A 14298-nucleotide genomic window follows, 5' to 3' on the forward strand; every position below is an offset into this window, starting at 1 on the left:
TTTCTCCCCAGAATAAAGCTAAATTAGGTTACTAAATGAGTGGCCAATTAAACAATGGCTGTATGTTAGTTTAAGTACATGCAAATACATATATTATAATAAACTTTAGTTACAAATGACAGGTCCCCATGGCTCCCTCTGACACTTCAACCTTAGAATGCCCCAAACTGAATTATTTTATTTAGTTTTCTATCAACCAAAATGTTCAATCGATACATTTAGATAATCACAAAATAAGAGTTAATGTTCACACTCCAGTGAAACACTTTCTATATAATTTTAAAAGATTAAATAATGCCCAATAGAGCCTTGAGGTTAAGAATATTATAATGGTTTTCTCTGAAAACTAGTAGGCTACAGATGAATTCACATCAGTTATCCATAACCAATTTTTTTTTTGTCCAGAGACTCCTATGACAATTTAAAGAAAATGTATTCCCATAAAAATGCACAGATATGTACACATCTTTGCCTTTATGGCACAAAAGTAAAAGGACTGTAGGGATTCATATTCTTCCCTGAATCCCTTTCAAAGGTATCAGGTTGATAAACTGGGCAAGGGACAATCAGGCTTACCAAGGAAAAAGAGAAATATCCATAAACAGTGGCTCTCAACTTTAGTGTGTATAAAACTGCCCTAAAGAATGTATCAAAAATGAAGACAACCAGGCCCTACCTCCATGGATGCATTAAGTATGGCCTAATGATCTGCATTTTAATAAATATTCCAGGTAATTCTGAAGCCAGTGGAGCCAGACCATACTCCAAGAAACACCAAGATACTCCCTTCCTCAAGATACTCTACAACAGTGTTCTGCAAAGGAAAGGCATGAATTTCAGGAGCAGGAAAAAAATAAAACTTTTATTTCCATTTACTTTTATTTTTTAAAAATAGAGACAGGGTCTCACTATATTGCCCAGGGTGGTCTTGAACTCCTAGCCTCAAGTGGTCATCCTGCCTCAGCCTCCCGAAGTGCTGGGATCACAGGCACGAGCCACTGCATCCAGTCTCCATTTACTTTTTAATTCACTATCTTAAGATCTGTTTTGTGTGAATGTATTTTTTATAAGGCACATTGGTATAATGAGAGATGCATGTAATTCATAAGAAACATACATATATTGGGAAGCAGGGTCAAAAATTTTCTTAACTGATAGGATGTACAATCAAAGCAGTTTAGAGACCACTGGACTAAATAACCTGAATTCTCCTCAACCTGCTCAGCTGCTTTAAATCCTAAATGGTTGTAATTGTTCCAGAAGCTCCTGAAGCTTCTGTGCAACTCTCTCTGTCATATTCCACAGCTGTCCCCAATTCTAAGGCACCCTAACCAATGGATTCCTTCAAATCTTTAATCTCTGCCTTATCTCCTGAAGTAGCTATGGGGAGAGAGTTTCTTTTTATTTATTTATGTATTTATTTATTTTGGTTATACTTTAAGTTCTAGGGTACATGTGCAGATCACGCAGGATTGTTACACAGGTATACACATGCCATGGTGGTTTGCTGCATCCATGCCCCTGTCATCTACATTAGGTATTTCTCCTAATATTATCCCTCCCCAATCCCCCCGACCCTCTGCTATCCTGGGGAGAGAGTTTCTATGAGACATCTTCCAGATACTCTGAGTAGAAAATCTAAGAGTATGTTATGTCCCATGGAAATGATGCTATTTAAGGTGGTTAGATTTTACACTACTATTGACGTAAACGTGTGTGTGTATATGCTTGATGACTCATATTGAAAACCTAACTTAGTTTTAGAATACCATGCCTATAAAGATACCTGTTAGAATTCTAGATAATCAACTTACAAACAAATAAAATCAGTTATAGAATGTAACTTAAGACACAAACTGCTTGCATTTGACCTGATTCCAAACCATGATATACTTGTAAAAGCTTTAAAAGAAAAATGTCTTTTAAAATTGATTTTCTATAGAAAACAGGAGAACTCTCATTTCGATTTAATCTTAAGGAACAGGTAATATTTGGATAGAGAAGAGGAAGATATTTCAATTTTAAAAAATGTGTTTTCATATAACTTTGTGAGTATATGTGTAAAATCAATACTTCGTGCTTTCTTCTATCTTCCAAAATATTTTTGACAGGTCCATCCACTATCATCAAGCATGTGTTCAGTAAATTTAAACTTGAAGAGTCTGAGTTTGACAAAAAAACAGTAAGATAAACAAATAAAACTACTATATAAAATTACAATATATTCTAAAACCCAAAGTCCTACCTTCAGAACATACTTGCTGGGAGATTTAGAGCAAATCACTCAGCCTGAGTCTCAGTTTTCTCCACTATAAAATGAGTATAGTAATAAATATCTGTTCTAATAATCCTACAGGATTGTTGTGAAAGTTAAAGGAAATAAATATGTAAATGTTTCTGAAAGGTTTTACAAATGTATACCTTCCTTGTTTTGCCTCTCTAATCATCAGAAAAGGGACCTAGAAATGTTAAGTTGTATGATCTTCAAAATTAATACAGAAATCAAATGTACAACAAAATACTTGGTACATCACCAACTTTTATTCTAAATCACAACTGAGTTGCTATTATTTATTAAGTAAACTAAGTTGCTGTTGGTTGTTTAACAAATTTGGAAATGCCCATGGTCTTCCTTATATTGAACATTAGTGATTTCAGCACTGAATTATACTTTCTTACAGGACATGAAAAAACAGAGATACCCAGAATCAACCCCAAATCTACTGGACCAGAATCTCCAGTGGTGAGGGCTGAATGTGCCTAAGCCGGGCGCGGTGGCTCACACCTGTAATCCCAGCACTTTGGGAGGCCGAGGTGGGTGGATCACGAGGTCAAGAGATTGAGACCATCCTGGTCAACATGGTGAAACCCCGTCTCTACTAAAAATACAAAAAATTAGCTGGGCATGGTGGTGCGTGCCTGTAATCCCAGCTACTCAGGAGGCTGAGGCAGGAGAATTGCCTGAACCCAGGAGGCGGAGGTTGCGGTGAGCCGCGATCACGCCATTGCACTCCAGCCTGGGTAACAAGAGCGAAACTCTGTCTCAAAAAAAAAAAAAAAAAAAAAAAAGTTCTACAGGTATCTTTTATGACTAAAAATCACTGGCTTCTACTTACCTCTTTAACTAAAACAAAATTCTTGAGAAAATCTATAATTGCATCAAAAAAAACTTTTTTGTTTTGAGACAGTCTTGCTCTGCTGTCCAGGCTGGAATGCAGTGGTGCAACCTCAGCTCACTGCAACCTCTGCCTCCTGGGTTCAAGCAATTCTCGTGCCTAGTCTCCCAAGTAGCTAAGATTACAGGTGAGTGCCACTATGCCCAGCTAATTTTTGTATTTTTAGTAGAGATGGGGTTTTGCCATATTGGCCAGGCTGGTCTTGAACTCCTGATCTCAAATGATCCACCCGCCTCAGCCTCCCAGAGTGCTAGGATTACAGGCATGAGCCATCGCACCTGGTCTATAATTGCATTTTTTAAAGGAAGTAACCAAGAAAAAAGGAGTAGGCATCCATAAATATTTTATGCTGTTTCTCTCCGTTAATATAAATAATTAAGAATTGATAGTATGCCTTGAAAACTATTGATGTTTACCACAGACATTAGCATCCTTAGTCAGTAGCTCCATCTACTGAATACATCTAGGAAAAACATCTTTCTGTAATTTTAGAACAAATTTTGCTTAAAAAAAAAAAAAAAAAAACTGATGTAACATTAAAACCTCAAAGACCAGGCTGATCTGAAGGTAGTCACTTATCTTAATTGACTCACAGTCAGTTATCTTAATTGACTGTTTACAGTCAGTTACAGATTGAATTCCTTGCTCTACTCTTTCCCTTTTAATAGGGCACTTGACTAGTCTCAATAAAAAAAATCAAAGAGTAGTACCTTTGGTGGTTACACTTTTGGCAGGCGGACAATTTAGTGAACCTAGAAAAAGGCAACTTTCAGAAATTTCTAAAAGTAGCTATACCTCATTTTATACTTTTGGCAGATGGACACTTTAGTGAACCTAAATAAAAGCAACTTTCAGAACTTTCTAAAAGTAGCTATAACTCATTTTACACAGTAAAATGCATTACAGTTGATTTTTTTCTTACTGTAATCACTTAAAATGCCCAGGGTGTTGTTTCAAGTTGACAAAATAAGCATACATGTTAAGCTCCTTTCCTTTCTGCAAAGGCAATGAAATGGCAATTTTAAAAGTACAAAAGAAATTCAATTCATAAAGGCTGTCAAGATAAGAAGAGGGATTATACCAGCAAATGGCTGATTTTGAAAAATGTCTGAAAGACTGAGACAATCATGCTTGCATACGGGCTATACCTCAGAGCATGCAAAGGAGGAAGCTGAAACAGAGGTGGAAACTTTTATGCCACAGTAGAACCTTGCCCCATTCTTCCCTCCCAAGGAGCAGCAAATGGTGAGAAGGGCAGAAACTGAAGTGATTTTAGAGTAAGAAAGAGATGGACCAACACTTACCTAACAGAAGTTTTGAATTAAAGAAGCAGAGATAAAGAAACAGAAGAAAACTTAACAGGCTCTTTCAAACTGATCCCATCAAATGTTAGCAGGATGAACAAAACAAAACAGAAAACCAAATGCCTGTTATATATACCCTTATGGGGTTCTAGAAACTCCAACTATAAATAACAAATCCTAAAAGTTTCCAGATGAGGCAAAACAGGTCATCTACAAAGTCAGAATATCAGACTTCTTATATAACACATAAACACTACTTTATTTTACTTATCTGTTACTCACATGAAAAAGTTTTTCTGTCTTTGGAAAAACTGCAACAACATCATAGAGCCGGACCCTTGAAGAAGTTGCTCTCTAAGAATACAAAAAGAATGTTATCATATAATAACAAAAACCCATACACATGAAATTCTGTCTAGTGACTGACTCACACCTATATTTCAATCATGGAACACTTCTAATATGCTATTGACATTTCGGCTTTGCTTTGGATGTTGGCAGAAAAGACCTAAGCACATGAGAATTTAGATACGAACATCTATCTCACCAATCATTCTCCTCCTTCCTTCCTACATTTGTTATACTTTAACCATGTACCAAACATTGTGTTTGAGATGTAAAAATCAAATTAGGCCAGGTACGATAGCTCATGCCTGTAAATCCAGCACTTTGGGAGGCCAAGACGGGAGGAGTGCTTGATCCCAGGAGTTTGAGACTAGCCTGGGAAACACTGTGAGACCTCATCTCTACAAAAAAATTAAAAAATTAGCTGGGTGTGGTGGTAGCACTTATATCCCAGATACTTGGGGGGAGGGAGGGAAGCAAGGCAGAAGGGTCACTTGAACCCCATAGGTCAAGGCTGCAGTGAGCCGCATTCATGCCACTGCACTTAAGCCTGGAGAACAAAGTGAGACCCTGTTTGAAAAAAAAGAAAAAGAAGAAGAAGAAAAATCTCAAACCTAAATTGTATGAGTTTGTATATGAAGAGACTGGAAAAAATATATATTTATACACAAACATACAATCTCTGAATTATGGGATAAAGTGTGGTACTACTTCTTTGCTTGTTGGCATCCTCTAAAATTTTGCAATCTCTTATTTTGTAAAAAGAAAAGGAGGGTATAAGAGAAGCAGTAGGTGCTGTGCTTGAGCAGGTAAGAGGGCCTGCTAGACAGACCTGTGCTGAGATAGGGCAGGTTCCCGGTCTCAGAAATAACCAGGATCTGGGATTTGCTCTCCTTCACCTGCCCACTCCCACTTGTGAAGGACACAAAAAGGAATCACCTGGATGTTTATGATACCAAGAATAAATCAAAGTCTTTACAACCTATCAAAAGTCAGCTCCATTTATGTCTACCTGGGCCTAAAGAAACTGAATGCTGCCTTGCAGGTGTATAAGACACCAAAAATTAGCTTTTCACAATTTCTTTAGCAATAGTAACTATTATAAAGGGGGTCTTTCCTTAATTATTTCTATTTTATGAAGGAGATGTCCATCTCAGCTAAAGATAAAACAGTTTACCTTCTCAGGGAATCTCACTTTCTCTCTCCCCTGATATCAGGCATACCCAAACTTCTCTCATTTAAGAAACAAAATCTCTTTATACAGCAGATTCTTATCTACCAACACCCATTGCCTTCCATTCTCCTATGGAATCAAATTTCTCAAGCAAAGTCAGCAGCACAGTCTGCATTTTCTCGCAACCCTATCATATCCATGGAAATGGTTTTTGCTAAGGCAGCCAACGACTGTCCCATCAATAAATCTTATAGACTTTTTTTTTGGCCTTTCTGCTTGACTACACAGGTGTACTAACTCTGCTGACCTTTTGTTCCTCCTCTTCTGTTTTCCCTTTACTTGCTGTCCTTCTACTTCTACGGTAGTCCCTCCTCAGTCTCCAATCCTAGCTCATCCTCTTTCCCACCACTACATAGTTAAGTTTCTTAGCACTCTGTACTAAACCTCTTCCTCCCACAATGCACTTTGGTCAGGGAGTCTCATCCATTTCCATGATTTCAATTATTCACTGCAGGTGACTACTTCCAAAGAAACATCTTTAATTGGGATCACTCTTCTGAAGGCCACATCTGTTTGTTTGTTTGTTTGTTTGTTTGTTTGAAATGAAGTCTGGCTCTGTTGCCCAGGCTGGAGTGCAGTGGCGTGATCTCATTGCAACCTCTGCCTCTCCAGCTCAAGCGATTCTTCTGCCTCAGACTCCCGAGTAGCTGAGATTACAGGCACCCACCACCACACCCTGCTAATTTTTGAATTTTTAGTAGAGATGGGGTATTACCACATTCATCAGGCCAGTCTTGAACTCCTGACCTCAAGTGACTACCTGCCTAGGCCTCCCAAAATGTTGGGATTACGGGCATGAACCACCATGCACATCTTTTTTAACGGGCTATTTTGAAACTCTCATAGAAATTCATCATGATTCCCCCAAACCTGCTTGTTTGTATGGCCCATCTCAGGAAATGATACCATTATCTACCCACCTGGCTGCTCAGACCACCTAAGGAGTAATGATCATCCAATTAACCAATAAATCCCATCAATTCTCCCTCCTGGAGCCTCTTAAATCCTCTCCTTAACTCCTTCTAATCCATACTCTGTAATTCAAACCTCATAATTTTACTCCCTTTGTTAAAACATTCAGGGGCTTCCAACTGCTGTTGGAATCCTCACCCAGGCTTATGTCTCTAACTTCATCCCATTGTAACTGGCTCGCTAAACGTAGCCTTATTGGTTTTGTTTCACTTCCCAGAAAATACCTTGGCTTCAATATGCATTATTCGTTCTATCTAGGAACACTTGCCCCCTGCTTGTCACCTATATAATATTTACTGATTCTTCAGTCTCCCAGCTTCAATATCAACTTACTCAGGTTACATACTCCCAGAGCACCATTTGTAATTATTATTTGTTCAGTGCTTATCTTGCCATTTAAACTTTAAGCTTTATAAGTTCAAGGATTGAGCTCATATTATTCATGGCAATAACCCCTAGCACCTGCCTTAAATCTGGGGCATGTGAGTTTAACAAATAATAGTTGCCAAGGGATTCTTTAATTGTGGTATCATTACACATATGTCATGAGTAAGTAGAACATACATGTTACACTGTGTGAATTCTGAGGACAAGGAGAGTAGGCAGGTGTCATGGTTTGGGGGGTAAGGGAAAATGTAAAAATGGGGTAAGAAAAAAATGCAACATTGTTCAACATTAATCAGTACAACTTACAAAGCTAAAAGGAGAGGAAAAATAATTAACTTACCAAAACATTGCAGTGAGATGGATCTGAGACAATGATTGTTAATCTAGTTAAAATTTTAATTGGTCTTGATTTTCCCTATTTAAAAAAAAACATGCTGTCAAAGAAGCACAAAAGATAACTGACTGATTTTCCTTTTTACCCATAGAAAGTATTCATTAAAAGGTACTGGCTATGAGGGATAGTGAAGATAAATAAAACCCAGTCCTTGTTCTCTAGGAATTTACAATACAGCCACAGAAAGAGATGTATGTATCTTAAACTACATAATAAGATAATTTAAAAGTCGTAGGACTTCAGGAAAGAAGATCATCAAAGTAGTACTGAATTAAAGGTAAAAGAATGTTTCCTGAAGAGCTGGGCCTTGAGGAAAATGTAAGACTGGTAGGCAGAGTAAGGTACAACTCCAGTTAGAGAATAGCACACATAATTAGGTATCTTTTAACTGAATAAGTAGATATTATGCTTCTTAAACAACAAAACACCTACCTGTACAATTGGCAAAGTTGTGAAGAGTTCAGAAACAGCTACTGGTTTTTCAATTTCCTGAAACAAACGATAAATAGTCACCATAGATTGTATACATCAATAGCACAGGCATAATGCAAAAATTACAAGGGGAATCTCAAAAAAAATGTATTTTTTTTTAAAAAGCTAGGTGATTTCTGGTTTTCAAAAAGCCTTAAAAATTATTTTTAAAGAGAAAGTTAAATAGAGAAGCAACTACAAACATCAGTGAATAGGAAGAATGAAAACTAATTTTTAGACTGAAATAATCTATAGGATACAGTTGTTGGCCTAAAGAGAAATACATACTTACTAGTAATGTTTAAGAGAGAAACTAGTTAATAAGTCCATGACAATAAAATTAAAAAGACTAAATATTTTTATTACAGTCCAGCCAACAATGCACTTTAATTTAAACAGTGAAAGTAACTTAATTTCAAAACAACTTTAAGAATCCTGAACACTATGTCATAGTACCTCACAAATATCTTGATTGTTTGTTTAAATATGCATCAGCTCAACTGTTAACATATAAAATAGGAAAGTAATAGTATATAAAGGAGTGCATTTAAGAAATATTCTAATCTGTAGCTCCCAAATTACTAATATAAACAGATTACAAATATTTATGAACTTAACTTCAGAAATATTATTTTACCTGTTTCTTTTCCTTAAAGTCAACGACATGGTTCACAGCAACAACTGAATAGCCAACTGAAAAGAAAAATTGAACACTTTTGTTAAAGATAACCTCTCCTTCCTGTACACACAGGTCCATCCTGACTCTAGATGTCAAGAGCAGGAGGCCATTTGAGGAATGGTTATGAATGTAAACTCTAGCACCGGCCTGTCTGATTTAAAGTCTAGGCACTACCACTTACAAGTTACTTAACGTAAAGTTTCAGGTTCTTCAACTGTCAAATGGTGATAATAACAACACTTACTTCATACACTTGTCATGAGATTTAAATGAAATAATACACATGAGGTGTTTGAGAACAGTGTCTGGCACATAGGTCTTTGTTTAACCATTACAAATTATTATTAACATGATATCAAAGACTCTTAACTTTGTGCTTCTTTTCAACTATCATTCTCTTTCATGTCCCTGTATTCATTTTCATCCCATCAAGTTCTTACTTTACCACTGTCACTTTTATTCTTGTTCATTTCTTTTGCTTTTTACCCTTCTACTTCTGTCAGAGACTCCTTTCCTAAGAAGAAATGGAGTGATGACTCCCTCACACCACTGCCCACTTCCCATTTTGAGTGCACACCATCGACAGACTGGGAACTCTTTGAGGTCAAAGGCTTACTTTATTATCCTTGTGGGTAACACTCCCTATGGCACCAAGGAAGGAGAACTGTGCAGACCTCAGGCACAATTAGTGCCTGAAGTATAAGTGCCTCACTGCTTACTATATCTAGCTTACATATATAATCATACTTAGTTTCATATAATCTTTCTATATAATCATATAACAGATGTAGTTGGAGCCGTACTGACACATTTGGTGCTGATTTATATAATCCTTCTATATAACCATATAGTAGTTTGTAGTAGGAGGAATGCCTAGAGCAGTCACAGAACAGAAGCAGTACATGGGAAAACAGCCAGACCAGGACAAGAACCAAAGACCCAGGCAGTGCTGTCCCTGCCTGAAAGGGCATACACGGTATGGCAGACTTGGAGCAAGAGTCTCTCCTCCTGATAAAGGAGTTGTAGTACCTTGCATCCAGTTTCTGTGGAAAGTAGGCCTCAGGCCTGAGATCCCGAAAATAACTGAGGGAGAAGCACCCCTCTGGTGTGACCAGTAACAGCACCTGTACACCCTGTCATTCTTTTCTCACTTCTGTGCTAGCTTAAACCATCCTTCCATAAATATCTTAAGAGAAGAGCACAAGTCTGTCAGCTCCCACTGCATTGGCTTACAGTATCCTTCTATTAGAAACCCTTTGAAGTCTCTAGCCCCCAGATAAGAAGTGTTGCACAGGACACCTGTTGCACACAGCCCACCTCCTTGCCTCGGTGACCTAATGGAGGTGGACCCCTTTTCTGTACACGACCCTCTACTACTGCACACAGCATGGGTCCCTACTGGGCAAGGCTCACCTCTCTGCCCAAGTGACATAATGGGGTGGCCCCCTCACTTGTAACTCACATGATTATTTTACCCTATCACTAAGCCTATAGATGATGACCTCACTTACGACCCTTACCCCTGCTTGTGCCTAATAAATACAGACACTTCTGGGCATTTGGGGCCTCGCCTATCTCTGCTCATAGGTGGCGTGACCCCCCGAGTCCAGCTGCTCTTCTCCAGTTCTTCAGTGTCCTGTCTCTTTACTTCTTGGATCCTGTACCTCAGCACAGTATAAGGGACACCCCACGACCCTGTGGGGCCAACAACCCTACAATCCTCATCAGTTAGTACTGTTCTGGACATTTGGGCTACCAAAAAAAATCTAAATCATGACTACCATCTTATAAGTTTTTAAAAATACCAATGGGGATGAAAGGACAGTAATATTAAAATACATATTAATGCCAAACTTACAACAGTTTGTCCAACTTCCTTCTTCCCTACCTCCCTCAAATATTTACTGAGCATCCATTACTTGACAAGCCCTAAACTGGTGTTGCGTATACAGGATAAACAATACAATCCTGGTCCACATGTTGAAGAACTAAGGTAAATAGTCAATTTAGCAAGTCATTACATATAAATACATGTTTTTTATAAGTAAAGATTCTACGGAAGAATATAGCACAATGAAACCTGCTGTAGGAGTCACAAAAGGCTCCCTGGCGTAAGTTACCCTTAAAAACAAAAAAATCAGAAGTATGCCTGTATTTTGGACTTCACCTTGCACCCAGTTAGTCAAATCAACCAGCCACACCTCCTTCCCATTCTTCTTTACCACACTCTCAAATCTGCTCTCAACTTCCTTACTATACCCCATTTGGGGTATCTTTTTGGCTACTAAACAATATCCCTACCATTTTACAGAAATGTCAACTAGATTCTGTTTCTCTATAAAACTTTTTCCTAGACTACTCCTCATCTGGCAGTTTAGGAGTACTTCCCCAGTCAAGCATTAGTGTATTTTAATTTACACAGTATATTTCTGAAGCTTATCACTGGTTTCTTATATCACATCAGAAACTAAGAACCAGGGCTCTGTCTTCCCTTTTCTTTGAAAATGTCTACTATTTATTTCCAGACTCATCAAATAGCAGTCCTTTGTCTTTGACTTGTAAGTTGAGGTGACTGTCATATGCCATGAATTTCATTTAATTTCTAAATAAAAAACCACTAACAATGTACATATATTACCACACCTATTTCAAGTGTATTTTAAACTGGGGGAAATTATCTAAAGAAATCAGTATAACTTTTCTTTTCTGTATCGATTTTTCTAAGGTGTTCAGTTTATTCCACAAGCATTAACTGAGTAACTGGCATGCACTAGTGCCTGCAGAGTAAATGTGTTATGCACAGTAAATAAAAGGATAAGACATGGCAATTACCTTCAGAAGCTCATGATTTATTAAAAAATGGGATGGCATCAGGAAAAGCCTCATTGAGGAGGTTATAATTGCAACTAGCTACACACAGGAAAATTTATTTTACGGGATCAAAGAACATTAACGCTAAATGGCACATATCATCATGTCTACTTTCCTCTTCCTACTGATGAGCAAAGTACCCCAGAGATAATGTTCATTTAGTGGCAGCAGTAGAAAGGGAAAGTCATTTCGCTACGGATATTTCATAAACATGACAAGAAAAAATGGTGTGATTCATTTTGCCAAGAAGTGGTTGTCATTTCTAGCACCATCTCTGAAAAGTATCAGTAACCAGACCTCACAATGAGCTGAGAACTGTCTCTGAGGACATGTTACTGCACAAACCTCTTGATTCTTTTTAATCTCTCTAGCCCCACACCTTACAGTCTAAGGAATAAGAACCATGACTAACTCCATAGTGAAAACAGGTTCTCGCCTCTCAAGGCTTTCGCTTCCCTTAGATTTGGGCCATGCTGTCCTCCTCCTCCACCCCCACTCCGCGGTGGATGTCCTCTGCCCCCACTACCCTCTCTCTGTTTAGATAATATTGTTCCAACACTTCCACATCTTCCCCCTCGGGGCTTCCAAGGCGCTTCCTGTCCGGGCCCCAAATTCCAGCATTTGTTTAGATACTGTCGTGAGAGTCTGGAAGGGCTGATGGTAACTTAGAAGCTTAGAAGATTGTACACGTGGAGTCCAGCTCCGGCTTCTGTCATCTATCAGCTGTAGGCCCCTACGCAAATCTCTCGCCCTCGCTGGGCCTCAGTTCCTTCACTGCATGAAAGGAGCTGAACCAGATAACCTCTAGAACCTTCGAGTTTCCTGCGCTAGGTATCAGACCAACACCTCGGCTGTCATCAGCCTCCAGGGACATCCCAGAGACTCCAGGAGACCTGACCGAGACCCATCAGGAAACAGTTCCTCCCGAGCGTGGCCCGATGGTCTAGGTGGCATGAGACTTTGCAGGCGCTGCTGCCCGCGAAGCCAGGGCAACTCACGGTGAGCGGCTGTCTCCACAAGTCCGCGCAGAGCCTTCATGTCAGAACCCGCTCGCAGGTCCAAATCTGCAAACACCGCCATGCTGAAGTCCCATGACCGCCTGCGCGCCAGTCTGCGCAGCCGCTGGGCCCGCCCTTCAGGCGTGCTGGGAGCTGTAGTTAACCTGCGCAGTCCGTCTCTACCAGCAGCTGACTATTTAGGGATTCGGAGAAATTTACCTGCTTTGCCTTCAAATACCACCAGAATCTGTGTGTTGAAATCAACAGCTATATTTCAATCCCTCTTTATCGTCTTCTAAATGACAATGTTTGGTTCCCCCTGGAGGGGTTCCAATTCCCCACTATTCAACACTCCTATAAAATAGTGTAGAAATGCATTCATTCAATCAAAATGCACGCACACGGTATTTAGCATCTGCTCATGAATCAGATTTCTACTAAAGGGCGAAAATGCTATTTAAAGAGTCCTAAAGAATACATTTACCTTTCCTTTCCCTAAAGTCCATTCAGTTGTTTAAAATGGATTTAACGGGAAGAGGGCGTTTGTGTGTGACTGACTCTAGGACTTCAAAAGAGAACTACCCCAAGACGAGGGTCTTTTTACCCAATTAGAACTGTTGATGTCAAAGCCTGCTATTCTGTTACAGTCAGCATCTTCAACCACAAGATGGCAGGACTCGCTCTAGGACGAGCGCTTAGAGCCACCACTGATTCAGCCAAAGACTCGTTTGAAAAGGGAGGTTCAAAATTGAGATGTTTTACACTTTTCCAGCTGAGAAATGTACAAGGTGACGCATATCCCACATATCTGATATTTCCACTTTTTTTCCGACTTAGTGTAAATAACCTATGAGGATTAATAATCAATTATACTACAGCAGTGTGAAACTATAGTTTACATCAGTGCTCTCAAACTACCTGTGATGAAGGACCAGTTTCTCCCTCCTTCTCCCCTACCCCCAAATTCTTCGAGAACCAGGATGTGGTCCTTTATGCATTACCAGTAAACAGCCTGGCCTCATGTGAATCACAAATTTGACAACACTGAACTACCCTATACCTGGCTGAATGAAGAGTCTGCTGATCAGGAGCTTGGTTGTCAGGACAATGCCAACGTGCTGTAAACGTTCTGAACATTTTCACTTTCTTTTCTTTTCTTTTTTTTAAAATAACATATGCACAGCAACAACAATCACAGAGTGGATTGCCCCAAAAATTAGAGGCTCAGCCATTTGACCTGGGGAGTGTCCCATTTGCTTGCCTGCTGAGTTCTCTCTGTTTTGTTTTGTTTTGTTTTGTTTTTAGAGAGAGCATCTCGCTATTGCCCAGGATGGACTCCAACGCAAGCAATCCTCTCTCCTAGCTGTGATTACAGGGGCCCACCCCCATGCCCCACGCATCAATTTCTGTATTTACTGATCACAAATAGTTCACAGATAGTCTCTGTCTATGGACCACACCTTAACT

At 39.1% G+C, this 14298-nt stretch overlaps 1 protein-coding gene across 1 annotated transcript in view; it reads right to left on the reverse strand.

Moving 5' to 3' along the window:
* RPP30 (ribonuclease P/MRP subunit p30) overlaps positions 1 to 12920 on the reverse strand; it is a 31856-nt gene extending 18936 nt beyond the window's left edge. The window contains exons 1-5 of the mRNA XM_064374120.1: positions 12832 to 12920; positions 8921 to 8976; positions 8245 to 8301; positions 7759 to 7833; positions 4763 to 4834 (exon numbers count right to left, since the gene is read on the reverse strand). Coding sequence (XP_064230190.1) covers positions 4763 to 4834; positions 7759 to 7833; positions 8245 to 8301; positions 8921 to 8976; positions 12832 to 12913 — 342 coding nt within the window. The 5' untranslated portion in view covers positions 12914 to 12920. The remainder of the gene's footprint in view (positions 1 to 4762; positions 4835 to 7758; positions 7834 to 8244; positions 8302 to 8920; positions 8977 to 12831) is intronic.
* Between the last annotated feature and the right edge of the window lie 1378 nt (positions 12921 to 14298).

This window comes from Aotus nancymaae, unplaced genomic scaffold (genome assembly GCF_030222135.1).
Source record: "Aotus nancymaae isolate 86718 unplaced genomic scaffold, 86718_ANA_hifiasm-v0.15.2.pri h1tg000010l, whole genome shotgun sequence".
NCBI lineage: Eukaryota > Metazoa > Chordata > Mammalia > Primates > Aotidae > Aotus > Aotus nancymaae.